The sequence below is a fragment of the Perca fluviatilis genome, chromosome 11 (genome assembly GCF_010015445.1).
Source record: "Perca fluviatilis chromosome 11, GENO_Pfluv_1.0, whole genome shotgun sequence".
Taxonomy (NCBI): domain Eukaryota; kingdom Metazoa; phylum Chordata; class Actinopteri; order Perciformes; family Percidae; genus Perca; species Perca fluviatilis.
Window position 1 is genome coordinate 10,918,420 of NC_053122.1, and position 23,026 is coordinate 10,941,445.

General features: G+C 36.2%; 1 protein-coding gene across 4 annotated transcripts in view; it reads right to left on the reverse strand.

Moving 5' to 3' along the window:
• Window positions 1-4,148: 4,148 nt before the first annotated feature.
• Window positions 4,149-23,026, reverse strand: part of col15a1b (collagen, type XV, alpha 1b) — a 74,022-nt gene continuing 55,144 nt past the window's right edge. For all 4 annotated transcript variants that reach the window (XM_039814639.1, XM_039814637.1, XM_039814636.1 and 1 more), the window contains 11 exons: window positions 20,726-20,792; window positions 20,431-20,456; window positions 19,464-19,562; window positions 19,062-19,206; window positions 18,852-18,916; window positions 18,330-18,461; window positions 18,105-18,200; window positions 17,807-17,881; window positions 9,466-9,663; window positions 8,029-8,144; window positions 4,149-6,269 (listed from right to left, as the gene is read on the reverse strand). In XM_039814639.1, coding sequence (XP_039670573.1) covers window positions 6,047-6,269; window positions 8,029-8,144; window positions 9,466-9,663; window positions 17,807-17,881; window positions 18,105-18,200; window positions 18,330-18,461; window positions 18,852-18,916; window positions 19,062-19,206; window positions 19,464-19,562; window positions 20,431-20,456; window positions 20,726-20,792 — 1,242 coding nt within the window. In that variant the 3' untranslated portion in view covers window positions 4,149-6,046. The remainder of the gene's footprint in view (window positions 6,270-8,028; window positions 8,145-9,465; window positions 9,664-17,806; window positions 17,882-18,104; window positions 18,201-18,329; window positions 18,462-18,851; window positions 18,917-19,061; window positions 19,207-19,463; window positions 19,563-20,430; window positions 20,457-20,725; window positions 20,793-23,026) is intronic.

The window sequence follows — 23,026 nt, forward strand, 5'->3', positions numbered from 1 at the left end:
CGTTTTGGACTTGCATGGCAGCGTAGACTGAGAACACACGGGGATTTATTCCGCTCCTGGTCACACAGTGCAGAGAATCCTTGGCGTTTTGGAAACCCTCTTCAATCGATAGATTTTGGTTCTCAGGGACATGTACTCTTTATACTTTAGCCTCCGATTTGCACTGCAGCGGCAACTACTTCCTGCTTTTCCTCCTGAGTACTTTAGGACATGCTAAGTTATTTACATGTACGTCTTTAGAAAACTAGTTTGACTGCATATGTGTTGGCCGTGTTTTGTTTTTTTAGGGGGGTGTTAGTGTATTAATAATGCATAAAAAAAATTGGCCTTCTATCATGGCTTTGCTTGTACATACTGATCACACTTTCTGAAGCATTACATCCATTTGTATCAAATTACATCGGCTTTGTCAGGTTTGGATCAGTGGTGTTAATCAGGCCAACATTGATTGATATCCGTTTTGATGTTTCCATTTGTTTTGGGATCATTTCCCATCAAGTTTGACAGCCTTTTCTTTCCTTCGGACGTTTTGACACCTTGCTGCATTTTTATATATTTTTTTATGGTTTGTTAACGACACCGCCAAAGTCAAAAGTTGATCAATGCACACTGCCCGCAGAATTATGAAAGATTGTTGGTATAATAAACACACATACACACTTCACGTGATGATATTGCCACTGCAGAGCACTTTTACACCAGCATATAACCCCGAGTCAAATTCCACTTAGTGTTCAAATTGCCAGAGGCTTTTTATTTTTTTTTATTTTTTATTTTTTTTATATATATTTGTCCATTTCAATTTTATAAACTGGACCATGTGAGAAAGTCCTAATTTTTATTGTTCCAGTTTCCAAAAGCCTGATACAAAGTCGATCTTTCAGTTTTTAATTGTACAGGGCCAGGAGATCATGGCCGATTTATACACAGGCGCAACAAAAACAATGTTCTTCCACTAATGTATTTTTTTTTTAACTGCTAAGATTAGACTTTTTTTTTTTTTTTTTTTCTCTTGTGAATATGGTCGCTCACACAGTTTATAGTTTTATGTACTTTTGACCTCTTAAATTGAAGTACAAGCCAACAATTAGGATTTTAGGGATTGTCTGACGACGCGCGACTTTGCGATTTTCTTTTCGTCCAAAGTTTTCATTTTAATATGACCCTTGTGTTATTATAGTAGAGAGGTGTGTGGCGTAGGATTGGACAACCACACACGGCTGATAATCAATTAGCTTCCTTTACAACTTAATCAATTGTCTAAAGTGCAAAGAAAAAAAAGTAAGCATTGATGTACGGTGATGACATGCAGTCCCATAAGGGTTGAAAAATAACAATTTTTGTGTCTGTGTAAATGCAGCCAAAGAGCATTGTAACAGTGTTGCGTGATGAGTACTAATATATTTACAACATTTATATCTACATTACATGCCCGCTAAGTTCAGTGTACTTAGTCTCTAAGATGCTTTTTGGAACGTTCCTCCAGGTGTTGGTAGGTGGTTTTCTAAAGCTGTTCGGGCTAACTTAAATTCTGGGCTTTATTGTTCACCTCTGTGCACATCTGGACCTTTTCACACAAGCAGACACACACACATACATAAAATCTTTCCATTTTAAAGATCTTTCTTTCCTTTTAAAGCTATGGATTTTATGGATACCCTTTTTATAGACAGTCTTGGGGTCTTTTCTAAGCTAATTATTGTTTGAATAATGTTTGTGGTGGAGCTACAGTGATGGAAGCAGCTGCAGCGACTAGTAAAGTGTCTTTACTTTGTCCTTGTTTTGAGGCACACAAGCGTACAGTGTGTTTGTGGTGTGTTCGCTGTTTTAAGGCTGATATCCTTACGCCAACCCTGGGACTCAAGTCTGTAAGGCTCTGGTGCAATAAGGGGAGTTTTTAAAACCTTTTGGAAATTGAAGCATACCTGTTGTATATCTGGGTACTTTTTTCTTTTTCTTTTTTTCTTGAGAAGGAAAAAAAAAGTGGAGAATTCTCAATATAAAGAGAAAATGATTTGCTATTTTGATCCAGGAATGTGCTGTACATATCCATTTAATAAAGTAAATCTTTTGTTACAACATGGTTGCTTCTTTTTGGCATCACAAACTGTGCTCCCCATCAGTTCTTTCTTTTTTTCTATTTCTTTTTTTTAGTTCATTTAATTTGTTTTAGTATTTTTGGGGTATTTACTCCCCAAAAAAACTATCCCATAGGTTGTTTGTACAAGCTCACGACCCCACATTTTAACTAGGAGTGCACGATCCAAAAAGTCACGATTCTATATTGATTTTCAGGCTCAATATTCAATTCAACAACGATTCTCGATTTAAAAAAATTAAATAAAAAAATTCCCAGTATGTAAATGTAGTTACTTTTCCCATGTGATTGCAGTAGACATACAATAAAAAAAAAAAAGTTAAAATATTAATCGATTTTTGGAATTCTATGAATCGGTGGAGCTTGAATCGCGATTCGAATAGGATTACATTTTTTTGCACACCCCTAGTTTTACCGTTACCTGAAGGCTACCATAGGTTCTACTGGAAAGGGTGACAGAAGGGTTATTTAGTTAGTTGCTATCTGCATCCTCACCAGTAGATGCCATTAAATCCTACACACTGGTCCTTTTTAAAGTGTTTTCATATCTGCCTGGTAGATTTCAACATGTCATTTTAAACAAAATGAAAAGCAAAACCTGAGAATAATATTTACAGGTTTTGATAGACACGGAGTGAAGGACACTGAAGGAGTCACCACATTAAAAAAAACAACAAAAACCCGACATTTATTCAGTGAGCACCAGTCAGTCAGTACAAACGTTATCTTTTCCTCAGAAGCTCAAGTTTTGTTTAAACAGTTAAGTATAATCAGACATCAGGAAAACTACCACTTCTTTGAAAATCAAAACATTTCATCAGCCAGGCAGGCCTATATCACCTGGAACTACATCTCTAGCAACATTTGGTGAGAGAAAAATCTTAAATCATTTAGTGTGCATCATACAAAATCTACCTCTACAGAGTAAAAAAAAACAAAAAAAAAACATTTTGACAATAGCAACACACACATATATATACACATGTTCCAATTTCATCCAAATTTGAAAATGAACTGTCTAGATTTTCACACTATGCCCTGCTTCTGTATAAATTAATACAAATCAAACATTGATTTTTTTTTAAAACTAATACTTCAGTAAAGTAAAGCACTGATGTTAATGTTGAAACTAGTTCAAATCATTTATGAAGCGGCAGGACTAAAGTTCAGCAGAAAACAGGAAAGAAATTGTCCTGATTTGGACTTCATATTGGATTATGGGATGCCAATTAATGATGCATTAAACTGACTGCAACGTAATGTAAACAAAGCTGGCGGGTCAACAAGTTTTCAGCAGGCGGCGCCATACTACGATTCCGAATTTAGTCTTTGATATTATCTGTGTACTCCTGCATTTGTAGCCTAAGGTTCTCGGTAAACATGGGTTGGTTCATTAATAAATATATAAAATGTTTAGCATTGCATGACTCTCTTTTAATATTTGTTTAATAAATGTAGCTTCAACGGTTAGAGAGAAGACTTTAGTGGTAAAATGTTTTTGGTTAACTCCAGGCAGTTGTTGTTATGATTTTTTTGGGGCTGTTCAGTGGCCTGAAAAAAAACAAAAACTGGAGGAAATATAAGTGATGCTGTGATTGGTTGACTTTGCTATGAGGAAGTCATTTACCTACAGTGTATTTACATCTAAAATATGACAGTAAGACATGGACACTGATGTCAGACATTAAAGGGTCACTCAAATAAAACGTCTGACAAAAGACATATCTCATTACGTGTGTACAGTATGTATTCCAAATGGTGGAATTGTGCATTGTGCTCATACTTTCTATATTTTCCTGTTTGTTAACAAATCTCATTTAAAGACCAAAACCAACAATGAACTGATCCTGCTAATAACTATTATTATTATTATTATTATTATGTGTGTGTGTGTGTGTGTGTTTGTGTATATTTTTCCTCTGTGCCATTGAGCTTCATTGTTGTCCAAAAACTATTAAAAACACAATGAGTTGCACTGGGTGACATGTTCCTTCATTACCATGAACACACACTGTAGTTCATTTTGACTCAATACACACATACATCGTTCTGCGGATGCACCAAATGTTTATTAATCCACCACTGAAAAATAGTCCCAAACAAACACTCTATTTCCTCCTGTTTAATTGGTGTTGGCTAAAAGCTACAGTGACCAGCTGTTTTTGGTCTTTTCACTAGGTTTGTTGACAATATCAGAAATATAAAATGTTGCCAACCTCATCCCTTGCCTAGAAATCACCATCCTAAATGACACACACACACACACACAATTGGAAATTTGTAAATGGACCATATTTACTCAAACGCCCATAGTGCCATTTACTACTAATCAAAAATCCTCCTGTATATTTCACATCCAAGCTAACCATTTTGCTGTTTGTTTAAGACATTCCAATGCATGTTTTACGGTTCTAACCAGCCAGGTTTGATCTCTTTCCCTACATGTTGATTTGTTTCAGGTGTTTAATTCATCACAGTGAACATCAAGTCTACTTTACTTTTGTCAGAATTTGTTATTGTTCTGAGGTAATGCGAGAAACTACAGGTGAATAGAGTACACATTTGGACTAATAGGTATCATGAAACTTCCCGAGTTGATTACTTACATTAAGACGAGTTTTATTTTTTTGTATGACATGTTATTTTTAAATGTAATGTTTAAATATGCAAATTATGCATTATATAATGAAATATGCACTCATTTGCATAAATCCATAATTCCAGAACAGAAATCTAAACATTGGACAAAGCCAGGTTCAAAATTCTTGTTTCATTATGTTGACATATTAGAGTCAAAGGGAATTTTCCCTCTCTTTTTATCACTCACAAAACCATTTTTTTTTTTTTAAATAAAATGTGATATAAATCAGGCTATGAATGATTATTATTACAAGCTACTCTGTAAAACCCTTCAGAAAATAGGAATACAGCTGGAATGTGTGATATCTAAGTACTACTGAAGTTGAGATTTCTGCTCAGAGTATGAGAATATTTTTTGAGAAAACGACCTATATACACCCTTCTGAAAAATCTGCACATGCAAATCGACAAAATGTAGTAAAATAAACACCTAAATGTGTATTTCTTTCCACTAGTCTGAAAGAAAACAGATTATGGAAGCAAAATAGCCCAACAACTTTAAAATTGACCAGGGCATGAAAAATTAATGTTTTTGCCTGTAGGGTCTGGCCACACCTAAACTGCATCACCATGCAACAGTAACATTACACTGAAAAGAACTCTAATGCAGACTTGATACTGTGGGGGAAATGGATGGAAACCAATGGCTGCATGGAACTGTAGGAAAAATATATAAAAAAAATAAATCTAAGACTATGACATCCATTGGAAAATGATCAGCAAAAAATGTAAAGTAGAACAGATTTGCAGTTAATTGGAATGATCTGTTAAGTTATTAATTTCTTCTCAGATCAGCTTGTGTCAGAACCTGATAGCCAGAGTCATCTCTCACTTCAACAACACATACTGTACTGTACATGTCCTGTGTGATGATTCTGTGCTGTTACATATTCATAGTGAATATAAATAATACCAAATTTGACTAGGACGGATGCATGGCAACATGATAAATTCTTGGATTACCCACAAAGTAAAGATGAAACTAAACAAAGTGAAAGGAACTCAAATGTGTGTGCACATTGCATGTGTTCTCGAGTGTAGGCGCATGCTTTTGCATGTGACGTGTGTATTTTATCTGCATGTATAAACAAAAGTGCCTTTTGTCTGTGTACTTGAAAGTAATTTATACGCAGTGATATGTCATCATAATGTGTGCATGTGCCTGCATGTGTTTCCCATTCGAATGGAAATGTGTGTGACACTGTGTCACATTTTCTACTCTTGCACTTTCAGCACGCCTGCATGTGTTTTAACGTGAGAGAGTGTGTGTGTGTGTGTGTGTGTGTGTGTGTGTTTTCCTCGGTCTCCTCAGGTCCTCCTTTGATGCGTGTTCCCCACATATGTGTTCTCTATACACAGCACTATGTAGTGGTTGGAGCAGGAGCGGGTGTGTTGTCCTAACAGTCGTCCTGTCTGCAGCAGCGCAGCTTGGCCCGTCACCGCCACGTCAGCCGTCCTCCACGCCTCGCAGTAGTTAGTGGTCACACGGATGCCCATCGTATTGGAGCCGTGCCATACCAGCTTCTCTGGCCTGGGGGAGGAGGGGGAGAGACGTAGTGAGTGGAGTTATGGGATGCCACTGTGATAAATCAGAATGAGAGCTAGGTAGATTAGAAAACAGACACATTTAAGTGATGAAGTTGCTTCCTGTTAGCCTGGTCCTACCAGACACTCATACAATTCATTTGTACAGAGTCTGGTCACTCTCCATTGACAAGTGTTAAAGTGCCCATATTATGAAAAAATTAATTTTTCTGGGATTTGGAGTGTTATTCTGTGTCTATGGTGCTTCCACACACATACAAACTTGGAAAAACACCATCCATGCTGTTTTGAGTGAGATACGGGTTTCTGAATGTATCCTGCCTTCAGTCTCCGGGTGAGCTGTTCAAAATCGGCACGGCTTTTTAGGTCACTAGCCGAAATGAGGTGGCTAATCGTAGCATGCTAGCTCATTCTAAATGGCAAAACACTGCTACAACACTTACATGTCCCTGTTCTGCAGGTATTCTAGGCAAAGTTGGAAGTGCGCCCTCGTTTAGAAGAAGTCTCCCGGCTAATCCCGCCTTGTACTGACTGAAGTTGTAGAAACAAACAGCTAGCTGATGTCATCTTACCTAGCTACTGCGCATGTGCGACTGCCAACAAAGATGTTAGCTGTCATGTTAGCAGTGAGAGGTCTCACTCTGTAGCTAAAACAGAGACCTGAACACAGGGTGAAAAGAGGAGCTGCAGCAATGTGCAGTACAACAAAAATATGGTGTTTTTTGAAAATTAAACCATGTAAATCTATTCTGGTACAACCTCAATTATACTCGTTATGAACCTGAAAATGAGCACAATATGAGCACTTTAACTTCCTTGAAGGCGGGTACTCTGTTGAAGTTTAAAACTATTGGATCTGCCCAGAGCCACTCTGGACCTGCCATAACCAATCGCTAACGTTTGGTCGTGATGTCGGCTTAGCATCGCTAGCGTTAGCCTTAGCCAACTCCTTCACCACTAACGGAGCAAGCTGGAAAATCAAACTTTTCCCGAACCCCGTGGTGGAGGAGGGCCACACCATCATGGCCACCAACACAACTCAGCAAAGATTGTTCTTGCTCGGGCTTTAACTTCTGGATATTCGGCAGCGTCGCCACAACGGACCGAAGGGCTTCGCTCGCATCTTTCCGCCGCCATTACGTAACTACAACTCAAACTAGCGCACGGCCTCAACGTCATCGTTCTCAGCCACTCCCTCTGTTCGTCGATTGGACCGGTAAAGATTTGACCGGAGAAAACCTGCGAATATACCCAGACAGAGTACTGAAGGAAAACGAAAATTGAGCGGAAGTACGTAGGAGGGCGGAGCCAGGCTAGCTTCCCGTTTCCTCAGTGGTTAACACGGTTGCTTCACAGCAAGAAGAGCCTCTCTGTGTGGAGTTTGCATATTCCTCCCTGTGTCTGTGTGTCTCCAAGCGCTCCTCCCAAGGTCTAAAGACATGCAGGTTAAGTCACTGGAAATTCTAATTTGCCCATACTGTAGTCTAAAACTGATCCTGTTCCATGCCTGTGTTATTCAGGCATCCTGAACCAAAATGGTATTACCAGATTTGAGATCAAAACCCCAAATCTGAAGCTATATTTTGTCTTTATGTCATCCATTGCTGACACTGTTAGCTTGTCAGGCTAATGCACCACATTGGCTGGTCTCTTTCCCCGTATCCTCTTCTCTGGGGCATTGTGTACCTACTTGCAACATCTGGCACACATGGAGGCCAATGATTGGTAAAGTCATACACACTCACCATGCTGAGTCCGTCATCACGTTGCGTCCGTCAAAGGAGTAGATGGGTGTGAAGGGGTCAAATGTGCCTCCATTCCCAGAGAAGATGGACATCCAACTACTGAACAGCACTTCACCCTGAGAGGAGATGAGAGGAGAGAAGAAGGAGAGGAGAGGTTTGGTTTGGTTTTCAAAGTCCCTTTATTGGACCATTTTCAGAGAAGAATCACAAATCGCAAAAATCTACAAAACCTGTCAAACAAATAGAAATGTGCTCAAAAATTAACCAGCAACTCTCCACCACAGAGCATAAAAGCCCCCTACAGCCCACAAACGACCAGCAAACTGTCCATCATCTGGTAATAGGAATGTCCCACCCTCCATCGGGCCTTGACCAGTCCTTCTAGAACTGGCATGGCTCTACACTTCCAGCACCCTGAGCACAGTTCCTGTGTGTTAGCCAGATGGCCAACATTGCAGATGCAGACAGAAAGTTAAATAAAATATGAGTCTCTTTTTTCTTACTGTATTTTGGACCAAAAATAAACAAATCCAATGGAGGAGAGGAAAGGAGAGGAGAGGAGAGGAGAGGAGAGGAGAGGAGGATGAAGAATGATGTCAACTAGGGGTGTGACGAGACACTCGCTCACGAGACAAGACGAGACACGAGATTGGGGTCACGAGAGCGAGACGCGATTTTAACACTAATTTAAAGAAAACTTCAGTTAAGAAATATGACTGGGAAAAATAGTCTTTACTCAGAGAACCAAGGTTACAAGCTAGGGGTGTGACGAGACGCTTACTCCACGAGACGAAACACATCACGAGATTGGGTTCATGAGAACGAGACGAGATTTCTCGTCGCGGTGAAAAGTTGTCTCGTGAGGCGATGTGATGTCAGCGTGATGGAGCGTGGAATTACTATTGAAAATCCCCCTGCCACTTTTAAATCATTTGTGTGGCAACATTTTGGTTTTCCTGCGGAAATAATAACGGCGAAGAGTGACAGACAAAGAACAATATGTAAACATTGTAAGAAAAAAATGCCGTATACCGCGGCTAACACGAGCACTACGCAAAAACACTTACAGCACCACCACAGCTCTCTACTAACTACTGCACCCGCGACTCGCGGGTGCAGTAGTTAGTAGTACGGCATTTCTTTCTTACAATGTTTACATATTGTGTTCGTCTTGTCTGTCACTCTTTCACTCTTTTCACCTCGATGAGAAATCTCGTCACGCGAGATCTCGCGAGATCTCGTCACACCCTTAATGTCAACAATAAACAAACCATCTATTACGATTGCTCAGTGTAACTTTAAACCTGCAGGAACACAGTGGCTGACATGCCTTAACCCCAAGAAATGGTAAAACATATCGAAGGTTAGAAATATTGCATACGAATCATGACTGATAAAAACAATGAACACGATAGTGAAACATAAATTTCTCCTCACCCTGAGGTTAACTACGGGCATGTCATTGCGATCCACCTTCCTCACGATGGTTGACAGGTCCTGGAGGTGTGAGGACAGGAAGGCCCTGTAGGTGGCTGTTAGCCCCATGGAGCGGGCCTGCTGGTAGCACTGGAAGTCTGCCCCGCGGATTCCACGCATGTCCCCTTTCAGCGGGGTGTTCAATGCTACCAGATGGAGCTGGGAAAGAGAAAATCCAGTCAGTCATTCCAGCTTTCAACTATTCACAAAACCTTCAGCTATTAGAACATGATTTAGCTATTTTTAGACTTTTTGTGTGGAGTTTGCATGTTCTTCCAGACTTTCTTTGACATACTATACTATGACTTTTTTTATATCCGTTTTTCGACATACTATACTATGACCTGTTTAAACATACTATACTATGACTTTTGTCACTTTTTTCAACATACTATATTACGACTTTTCTATCACTTTTTTCGACATACTATACTATGACTTTTTCAACATACTATGCTATACTATACTATGACTTTTTCAACATACTATACTTTGACTTTTTTATCACTTTTTTCGACATACTATACTATGACTTTTGTCACTTTTTCAACATACTATATTATGACTTTTTCAACATACTATACTATGACTTTTGTCACCTTTTTCAGCATACTATATTACAACTTTTCTATCACTTTTTTCGACATACTATACTATGACTTTTTCAACATACTATGCTATACTATGACTTTTTCAACATACTATACTATACTATGACTTTTTCAACATACTATACTTTGACTTTTTTATCACTTTTTTCGACATACTATACTATGACTTTTTCAACATACTATACTATGACTTTTTTATCACTTTTTTCGACATACTATACTATGACTTTTGTCACTTTTTTCAACATACTATATTATGACTTTTTCAACATACTATACTATTACTTTTTCAACATACTATACTATTACTTTTTTATTACTTTTTTCAACATACTATACTATGACTTTTGTCACTTTTTTCAACATACTATATTATGACTTTTTCAACATACTATACTATTACTTTTTTATTACTTTTTTCAACATACTATACTATGACTTTTGTCACCTTTTTCAACATACTATATTACAACTTTTCTATCACTTTTTTCGACATACTATACTATGACTTTTTATCACTTTTTTTGACATACTATATTATGACATTTTAATCACTTTTTTTGACATACTATACTATGACTTTTGTCACTTTTTTCAACATACTATACTATGACTTTCATATCACTTTTTTCGACATACTATAATATGACTATATATATATTATCAATTAGGGTGCAATTAGTCTTAAGACCTACTGTACGTTACAGGAATGAAGAATACAAAGAGATGTAGAAAAAAATGTGTGTTCCTGTCAGTCTCTCCGTGCGTTCATGGACATTGGAAAAACATTTTTCTGAGTGAAAACGTCACCATTCACGTAACTTCCTGTGGGAATCAGAGGTGGGAAACTCGGGCTGGATTTTGATAACCGAGTTTCCCAGTTGGTGACGTGTTGTTGACATTGACATATGGTTGTTGACAACTGATGTTTGATGTAGGCGACTTTGGTTCACTGAACATATTTCAATGACAATAAACTGTTTATTGTGGACAAATGCCTCTGCCAAGAAACATGCACAGACATAACATGTTTGAAATTATTCATAAATAGGCCTATGTATAAAAAACCAACACATTATCCGTGTCTTTTCCCGTTGGTTGTCCTGCAGATAACACAAACAAACACCTGTCCATGTGCTGTTTCTATACTCGTATAAGAAAACAGCAGCAAATCTTTTGTTATTGTGGCCTCCAAGTTTTCACACACCTGATGCTCTAGGCTACGGCCAACCGTTGGTGGCAGTCATGCAACAAGTTGTTATGCCAAACGCCAATATAACAGAAGAAGAAGAACACGCATTGATTCCCGACCATGTGAAAGCTGCCAGTCGGAAAAACAACGTAACCAGGGGGGCGGTACCTGTTATTCCGAGGTGGCATGAACGCAGCATCTATCCCAAACTGTCGGTTTGGAGAGATAAATACACTTTTTGACATACTACACTATGACTCCTTTCCCACTTTTTTTCCACACGCTATAACATGACTTTTTTCAACATGCTATACTATGACTTTCTTTTATCGCTTTCATTTTTTCGACATGCTATACTATTACTTTTTTTATCACTTTTTCGACATACTATACAATGACTTTTTTTATCACTTTTTCGACATACTTTGACTTTTTTTTATCACTTTTTCGACATACTATACTATGACTTTTTTTATCACTTTTTCGACATACTATACTATACCATACTATACTTTGTGTAAGGTCAGATATCTTAGGGTAATAAGATTTTGATTGGAAAACAGAAGATTGAGTGTTCAACTCTTACATGTTTCAGGAAATTTTGAGGGCCAATATAGTAAATGAAAGAGACGGATGTGTGAAAATCATAAATTCTTTTATCAGATCAGATAGCTTAGAGTGTTAAGAGAAGGATTGGAAGACAGACGGCTGGGTGTGCAAATCCTATATGTTCCAACAACACATGTTAAAACATTTTAATCACTTTTTTCAACATACTATACTATGATTTTTTCAACATACTATGACTTTTTGTCACTTTTTTCGACATGCTATACTATGACTTTTTTTAATCACTTTTTCCGACATACTATACCATGACTTTTTTAAGACGCAACTTGTGTGTCAGGTCAGATAGCTTACGGAGATAAGAGTATGATTGGAAAACAGAATGTTAAGTGTTCAAATCTCATATGTATTGGTAAGTATACATGAGCTGTTTAGACATACTACACTATGACTTTTTTTCGACATGCTATAATATGACTTTTTTATTACTTTTTTCGACATACTATACTATGACTTTTGTCACTTTTTTCAACATACTATATTATGACTTTTCTATCACTTTTTTCGACATACTATAATATGACTTTTTCAGCATACTATGCTATACTATACTATGACTTTTTCAACATTCTATACTATGACTTTTTATCACTTTTTTCAACATACTATACTATGACTTTTGTCACTTTTTTCAACATACTATATTATGACTTTTTCAACATACTATACTATTACTTTTTTATTACTTTTTTCAACATACTATACTATGACTTTTTCAACATACTATACTATGACTTTTTTTATCACTTTTTTCGACATACTATACTATGACTTTTGTCACTTTTTTCAATATACTATATTATGACATTTTAATCACTTTTTTGGACATACTATAAAGTTGTGTTCCTGTCACTCTCCATCCCTGCCTTCTGTTTTTGGAGAGATGAATGCACTTATTGACATACTATACTATGACTCTTTTCCCACTTTTTTCCGACATACTATACTATGACTTTTTTCATACTTAACTTTTGTGTCAGGTCAGATAGCTTACGGAGATAAGAGTACGATTGGAAGACAGAAGGTTAAGTTTTCAAATCTTATATGTTTCGGTAAGTTTTGAGGCCCAATATACCAAGTGAAAGAGACAAATATGCCCAAACCCTAGCTTTGCTGTCAGGTAGGATAGCTTAGAGTGATAAGAGAATGGTTGGAAGACAGAAGGTTCAGTGTTTGAATCCTATAGGGTGCAATTAGTTTCAAAACCTACACTAAAGGAATGAAGAGTAGATGTAGAGAATACTTGTGTTACTGTCAGTCTCTTTCCCAACCTGTTAATTTGGACACATAAATGCACTTCTTGACATACTATACTATGACCTGTTTAGACATACTATACTATGACTCTTTTTCCACTTTTTTTCGACATGCTATAATATGACTTTTTTTGGACATACTATACTATGACTTTTTCATTACTTTTTTGGACATACTATACTATGACTTTTTCGACACGCTATACTATGACTTTTTTTATCACTTTTACGACATACTACACCTTGACTCCTATGATGGATAGCTTAGAGCGATAAGCGAATGGTTGAAAAACAGAAAGTTGAGTGTTTGAATCCTATAGGGTGCAAGTAGTTTCAAAACCTACACTAAAGGAATGAAGAGTAGATGTAGAGAAGACTTGTGTTCCTGTCAGTCGCTTTCCCATCCTGCCATTTTGGAGAGATAAATGCACTTTTTGACATACGACTCTTTTATCACTTTTATCGACATACTATAATATGATTTTTTTATTACTTTTTTCCGACATACTATACTATGACTTTTTCAGCATACTATGCTATACTATACTATGACTTTTTTAACATTCTATACTATGACTTTTTATCACTTTTTTCAACATACTATACTATGACTTTTGTCACTTTTTTCAACATACTATATTATGACTTTTTCAACATACTATACTATTACTTTTTTATTACTTTTTTCAACATACTATACTATGACTTTTTCAACATACTATACTATGACTTTTGTCACTTTTTTCAACATACTATATTACAACTTTTCTATCACTTTTTTCGACATACTATACTATGACTTTTGTCACTTTTTTCAACATACTATATTATGACTTTTCTATCACTTTTTTCGAAATACTATACTATGACTTTTTCAACATTCTATACTATGACTTTTTATCACTTTTTTCAACATACTATACTATGACTTTTGTCACTTTTTTCGACATACTATACCATGACTTTTGTCACTTTTTTCAACATACTATATTACGACTTTTCTATCACTTTTTTCGACATACTATACTCTGACTTTTTCAACATACTATGCTATACTATACTATGACTTTTTCAACATACTATACTATGACTTTTTTATCACTTTTTTCGACATACTATACTATGACTTTTGTCACTTTTTTCAACATACTATATTATGACTTTTTCAACATACTATACTATTACTTTTTTATTACTTTTTTCAACATACTATACTATGACTTTTGTCACCTTTTTCAACATACTATATTACAACTTTTCTATCACTTTTTTCGACATACTATACTATGACTTTTTTATCATCTTTTTTGACATACTATAATACAAAAAAAAAAAAAAAAAAAAAAAAAAAAAAAAAAAAAAAAAAAAAAAAAAAAAAAAAAAAAAAAAAAAAAAAAAAAAAAAAAAAAAAAAAAAAAAAAAAAAAAAAAAAAAAAAAAAAAAAAAAAAAAAAAAAAAAAAAAAAAAAAAAAAAAAAAAAAAAAAAAAAAAAAAAAAAAAAAAAAAAAAAAAAAAAAAAAAAAAAAAAAAAAAAAAAAAAAAAAAAAAAAAAAAAAAAAAAAAAAAAAAAAAAAAAAAAAAAAAATTATTTTTAATATTTATTTCCCTTTTTCAACATACTATATTATGACTTTTCTATCACTTTTTTCGACATACTATACTATGACTTTGTATGACTTTTTCAACATACTATACTATGACTTTTGTCCCTTTTTTCAACATACAATACTATGACTTTTTCAACATACTATACTATGACTTTTTCAACATACTATACTATGACTTTTTCAACATACTATACTATGACTTTTTCAACATATTATACTATTACTTTTTTATTACTTTTTTTGACACACTATACTATGACTTTTTTTTAATCATTTATTAAAATATACTATACCATGATTTTTTTTGACATGCTATAGAATGACTTTTTTTTTTATCACTTTTTCCAACATACTATACTATGACTTTTTTCAGACATAACTTTCGTGCCAGGTGAGATATCTTACGGAGATAAGAGTATGATTGGAAAACAGAAGGTTAAGTGTTCAAATCTCATATGTATTGGTAAGTTTTGAGGCCCAATATACCAAGTGAAAGAGACAAATGGGCCCAAACCCTAACTTTTCTGTCAAGTAGGATAGCTTAGAGTGATAAGAGAATGTTTGGAAGACGGAAGGTTCAGTGTTTGAATCCTATAGGGTGCAATTAGTATCAAGACCTATACTAAAGGAATGAATGATAGATTTAGAGAAAACCTGCATGTCTGTCCCAATCTGCTGATTTGTAGAGATAAATGCACTTCTTGACATACTATGACTTTTTTTTGACACACTATACTGACTTTTTTTATCACTTACCATGATTTTGTTTGACATACTATACTGTGTCTTTTTTATCACCTTTTTTCGACATACTACACCATGACTTTTTCAACATACTATACTATGACTTTTTCAACATACTATACTATGACTTTTTTATTACTTTTTTGACACACTATACTATGACTTTTTGTTTTTATAATTTTTTTATAATATAATATACCATGATTGTTTTTGACATACTGTACTATTACTTTTTTCAACATACTATACTATGACTTTTGTCACTTTTTTCAACATACTATACTATGACTTTTTCAACATACTATACTATGACTTTTTTATTACTTTTTTGACACACTATACTATGACTTTTGTCCCTTTTTTCAACATACTATATTATGACTTTTCTATCACTTTTTTCGACATACTATACTATGACTTTTGTCCCTTTTTTCAACATACTATATTATGACTTTTCTATCACTTTTTTCGACATACTATACTATGACTTTTGTCCCTTTTTTCAACATACTATATTATGACTTTTCTATCACTTTTTTCGACATACTATACTATGACTTTGTATGACTTTTTCAACATACTATACTATGACTTTTGTCCCTTTTTTCAACATACAATACTATGACTTTTTCAACATACTATACTATGACTTTTTCAACATACTATACTATGACTTTTTCAACATACTATACTATGACTTTTTTCAGACATAACTTTCGTGCCAGGTGAGATATCTTACGGAGATAAGAGTATGACTGGAAAACAGAAGGTTAAGTGTTCAAATCTCATATGTATTAGTAAGTTTTGAGGCCCAATATACCAAGTGAAAGAGACAAATGGGCCCAAACCCTAACTTTTCTGTCAAGTAGGATAGCTTAGAGTGATAAGAGAATGTTTGGAAGACGGAAGGTTCAGTGTTTGAATCCTATAAGGTGCAATTAGTATCAAGACCTATACTAAAGGAATGAATGATAGATTTAGAGAAAACCTGCGTGTCTGTCCCAATCTGCTGATTTGTAGAGATAAATGCGCTTCTTGACATACTATACTATGACTTTTTTTTGACACACTATACTGACTTTTTTTATCACTTACCATGATTTTGTTTGACATACTATACTGTGTCTTTTTTATCACCTTTTTTCGACATACTACAACATGACTTTTTCAACATACTATATTATGACTTTTTAATCACTTTTTATTGACATACTATACTATGACTTTTATATCACTTTCTTTCAACATACTATGACTTTTTCTTTTTTTTAAAGACATTTTGGGGCATTTGTAAGCCTTTATTTGGATACGACAGCTTAGACTTGAAAGGGGAGAGAGGTTGGAGTCGAGCCTGTGGCTGCTGCGTCAAGGAGTAAACCTCTATATATGGGCGCCTGCTCTGCCAGGTGAGCTAACCAGGGGCCCCATACGATGACTTTTTATCACTTTTTTCGACATACTATACCATGATTTTTTTGACATACTATACTGTGTCTTTTTAATCACTTTTTTGACATACTACACTATGATTTATTTGACATACTATAATGTGACTTTTTTTCGAAAAACTTTACTATGCCTTTTTATCACTTTTTCTGGAGCTCAAGGTGAGGTCATTATATTGATACCACTTATTGTTTTAGGCTTTTTTGAGGTTTATTCGATGGGAAGTTTACCAGGGCTATTTGTGTGATAATTAAACATCAAAGCCAATGCAAAGCTTGATTACAGCTGAAAGGACCAGCTGCTCTTACAATTACAGACAGTAATATGAACAATAACACATTACAATTGATTTATATCAGTTATTTATACAGTATATCGTGTGTATTTATGTTATAATAACAATAATAAATGTATTGTGAATTATATATATATATAAATAATGCATTTCCTAGTTTTTCATAGCACCTTTTGTACCCTAGGTTACAAAGGGCTTTACAAAAATGTAATGTTTAACAAGAACAAAAGATCAGTACATCACAAACATTACAACAGCACATACATTACACCAGAACAATTAGAGGCGTCACTACTCAAAATAGAGCACATGGCTCAAGCACAAAAACAGTTAGAAAAGAGATAGGTCTTCAGTTTGCTGACCTGAGTCCCTGAGGAAGACTATTCCACAGCCTGGGATGCAGGACAGAAAACGCATCCCCTTGTGTTTTCAGTCTTGAGGTAAAACTAGCAGGCCTTGTTCAAAGGAACTATGTGTGCATGTATGTATGTATGTGTCGGTAGGTGTGTGTTTGTTACACTCACCCCAGGTACAGCGTTGAAGGTCTGTGGTAGTACATTATAGCTGGGCTGATATCCTCGACTGCCCTCTTGAAGCTCCTGTTCCACAAAAGCAGAAATCAGTGTGTTTTGTAAAGTAGTTTTAAATGTAAGGATATGTTTAAAGGTGTTTCCAAAGATGTATGCATTGCTTCAGACAGTTTAAGACCCCAACGGGAACAGGTCTTATCAGATTTCATATTGTGTGTTAATCACTGTGTGTGTGTGTGTGTGTGTGTGTATGTGTGTGTGCGTGCGCATGTGTGTGTGTGTGTGTGTGTACCTGGCTGTGGATCCTGTGTGGTCGGGACTCTAGTGTTCTGCTGACGGTCTGAGACGCTGCTGAGGGGGAAGGTCCCGAATGGATTAACTCTCCGAGCTGAAAGGTGGACACACATACAGAATCTGATTAAGAGCTATGATCCCACGTTGATTTCCCCAATCAAGTCCATTTTTATCAGGTTATGTACACATATTGATCCAAACATACACATATCCGCACACACACCTGGATCTTGCGCCAGCCGTTGCGCGCTCTGATGTAGAGCTCTCCTCCCTTCTCAGACACGTAGGCGAAGGTTCCCTCTGCAGCCCGGTGAGTATCTCTGCTCAGAGCGTGACTCGTCTTATAGATAGTTACCTGAACATACACAACAATCACAGCATCATACTGGCATTATTTACTAGTAATAGTCATTTTATCAATGTACCTACACCACAATTACACCTGTTCTGGACATTTCTTACAACAAGTCTCAATATTAAGACAAATTATGGTAGAATAAGTCAGCAAATGTCATTAAATTCACTTTTTTTTTTTTAGGACTAATCATAATTGACTGTATTGTGATTGTAAATACATACACTGAAAACACAAGTTCTACTCTATGGTGCATCATAAAAACGTACGCATTAAATGTAAAACGTTAGTCTGTACTGTATATTTCTTGTAGTGCACAAAACAGCCCTTGACAAGTGAAAAAACAGTAGATTAAGGGTAAAGTGCCTTGCTAAATGGCAGCTACTTTACCGGATTGGCATATCCTGGAGATCCCGGTGGGCCGGCAGGCCCAGGAGGGCCGGGGATACTGACACCTGATAATGATGATGATGACAACACGTCAGAAATACATTTAACAGATACAAGACAACGGCTCCAGTCAGACTCACGTGTAATACATATACTTTTATGGGTATGAGCGGAGGTCTCCATCTCTCTCTCGCCTTCACATTCACATACCCGATCCATATGCGGGTGCAGGTCCTGGGGGTCCAGCAGGACCAGGCGGTCCTCTGGGACCAGGTCGTCCAAACCCAGGGGCCCCAGGCTCGCCCACAGGACCAACAGGTCCTAGAGGACCCACGATCGACTCCCCTTTTGGACCCTACAGGAACATAGTCATCTAGTAATTCCTCAGTGCTTTTTACTATTTAATCAGGTGAACATTTTCACTCTGTGGTACACGCAACCTCAAAGATATTCAACAGTAGTAAACTCAGCAAACGTTATCATATACGTATATATATATATAGGTCATGTGATCCGAGGCATTGATTACAATTCAAAATTCCAATACCTGAATAATTATTAACTAAGTGGAACAGTATTTTCTGGATGTAGCTTATAATTATTAGAACTCACCACAAGTCCTGACCTCCCAGGCAGTCCTGGAGGACCAGGCAGACCGTCCTCACCCTTCTCTCCCTTCTGACCTTTGTATCCCTGATCACCTCTTGCACCCTGAGAGAGCCACAAAAATGGGACAAATACTGAAGATCAACCACATGCCATCTAAAGACAAATTCAGGAGGATCCAGAAGCCCATTTCATTGTCAATACTGATTCCTTCCTTTGATTTTTTTCCTCTCTCAAACTATATCCCTACTTGTTTGTGAAAACCACAGCCACACACATGTTAGCAACGTGGATGAGAATCATATAAATTCATGCAGCTGTTTCCTTGCAAAAACAGCAGTATGTAGTAGTATTTTTTTTGACCACTTGGATGCAGATATTATAATGTGTATTACTAGTTGTGTAATTATTATGTGTAGGCAAATAGTTGCCCATTTACACATCAAGCATACAATTAACAACAATAGCATTTGTTGTACTATTGGCTCTGGCCACCTGATGAATTAAGTCCAATTTTAGGTCCTGTTCAGCTTTCATGGTCTATATATCAACTACTAAGGGGAAGTGTCTGGCTCCTTAGATGCTCCATTTGTTCACCAGCTAGTCTCTAACTGTGTCTGTCTGCTGTTTGCTACTGGACATGTAGCATACAGTGGTTTATAGCTGAAAGAAGCTGCCTGTTTCTGGAAATGAAGCTGATGAGAATGGTGAGGGGGAAGCAAAACACCAAGATAAGGGCCATGACAATGAGCTGAGAGATGATAAACTGCTCGGTAGAGCTGAGTGGAACTGCAGAGTCTGGTGATCATTCTCGGTGGGTTTGCCACTGCTAGCATCCCCCTTCACACATGACATAGTGATTTGATCCAATGTTCATGTAAACTATTGATCAGTGCACCTTTAACATGACATGAATCCTAACTCGTTGACACGTTAGCTTTAGCTCTATACTGTATGCTGAATCAGTACTCACCACAATTCCATCTGGAAACCCGGGTGCTGAGAAGAAAAATGAGGAGACATGAGTGATACAAGTTCTGGCAGTCATTTACCATTAAAAAAATCCTGAAGATATATATAATAAATATATATATAAATATATAAATATATATATATATATATATATATATATATATATATATATATATATATATATATATAAAATGATATATATAGGTTTATTCTTTCGGTTTTAAATGGGAACCCAAGTGTTAGGTGAGAGAGCAAGTCAATGGCATTAAATGGGATGTCTGTTGTAAAGGTCTTACCAGGCTCTCCAGGTATTCCCACATCTCCTTTGTCTCCTTTAGCTAACTCTTCCCCTCTCATTGGTTCCTACACACACACACACACACACACACACACACACACACACACACACACACGCACGCACATGACTGCACAACACACACACACACACACACACACACACACACACACACACACACACACACACACACACACACACACACACACACACACACACACACACACACACACACACACACACACACAGAGCTGTTAACATTACAAGGATACCAGCACATTGTGACAGCAGGCACGTGCATGTGCCTATGTGCTCAACACATAGATTGAATGAAAGTTTTAAAATCTGTAAAGAATGTTAAACACAGTAATAAATAGACACAGATGTAAAAAGCCATCACTGTCAGCACTGCAAAAACACCTGTTAAATAACAATGGATGCATGCTTGATACAGCAGCATGTACAACCCTCTCTTGGCTGTGCTGGTTAAAATACAAAAGGTTAGGGAAAAGGGTTCAAACATGTTTTTCTAAAACAGATCTGCATTAATAAATGATGATAAAAACTGTTCCTGTTTTTAAAATGGTTGAAAGTGTTTTACAGTAAGTTAATTGAGTGAAAGACTTCCTAGAGGCCCCTGTCACACAACACCTTGACCGCTGCTGCCTTTTTAATGACACTTTGTGCCCTTACATCGCATTGACAAGTTATCTATTGCAACTTGTAAATATCTTTAAAAGGAAAATGACATCTAGAGGGTGTTAAGGCAATGTTCCAATAGATGCAATCTGTAGCCTTCAGTCATAAGAAAAAGACCAAAGATAGCCCTGCACTCCCTTGTCATCAGCATTACGTTACACGATACTCAACTGTCAGCTTGTGAGGATTTGTACACGTCACAAATTCAAAGATTTGTGTCATTGCATGTTGACTCCATAAGACAGACACATTTGTATGGACATGTGATGTGTATTTAATATGAGCAAAGCATAGGCACTACAATAATCCATATGTAAAATAAACACATTAACTGTAAACTTTTTGACTACTTCCCCTGTTTACATAGGAAGTTTCACAGTGATGGGAAGTGAGAGATTTAAAACAATGTGTGGTTGCTCACATATTCATGACAGTTGCTTTGAGAGTTTAAATAACTAACCAGGCAATATAAGACCCAATGAGATTTGAAATGTGTCTTTAAAACATATAAATCTGTAGGCTAAACAATACAAACACTTTCAGCTTTTTGAAAAAATTGGATTTGACCTGTCATACAAACGGTTTTCCAGATTGGATGTCTACACTATAAAATGGGGAATGTATTTGAGCTTTCTGGAGGGCTCCTAGGAAGCTTTGTGCTGGACAGAGAAATGTATGATGATGGGCTTAGCGTGTTGTAATTTATGCATGCATATGTTTCTTTGGGTTATAGTTTATTGTCTATTCTGTCATGATTTTGTTGTATGGTCTTGAATGATGTAGTTACTGTGTCATCTTTTTCTTGATTTTTGTTTGGGTAGGTGGTGATGACAAAGGGTGGGGGGGGCGAGATATGTTCATTTTGCAAATTGTATGTTTTGTGTGTTGTGTTAAGTTAAATAAAAATTGTTAATCATAAAAAAAGAATTGGATGTGACCTACTGTACACTTAATCATGATAGTGTCATGACTTCCCATTCACTCATCAGTCAGGTGAAAGTTTAGAGATTCATTTTACATGGAGGAGCCCGTCACCACACCTCAAACCACAAAAGTGACATTTGAAGGGCCAAATTCCAATCATAATTCTTAGATCAAACCTCCATAGGTAGATTTTAATAAAATTATATATTTCCATCAGATTCCACATCCAACCAGTAATCAGACTTTGGCAGAATTTGACAATTGTAATGAACTTTGCACAGCTATTGTGGCTGGTATTCTGATAAGAATGTGTGTATGTGTATATAACCCGCGTAGAGCCTTTAACCAGTTTACGTGATTGGAATTCAGCGAAACAGAAGCTGCAGCGTCACCAGAGGCCACAGAACTGAACACTTCAAACAGAAAGTTTTCAAGCAGAACTCACAACAAACCCTGCACCATGAGAATAGACTGTACATTTTTGAAAACATTTCTATCTACCTGATGAAAGGCAGGCCGAAGTTTGATATATCTCACATATATCAAAAAAGACGTATAATACAATCAATTAAGGAAGGAGCCTTTCTTTGGAATAAATAAAAGCTGAAATAGCCTGTCATGGCCACAATATCTGCAAAATATCCTCTATAGATTCCTTTTTTGAATTGATTGAACTAAA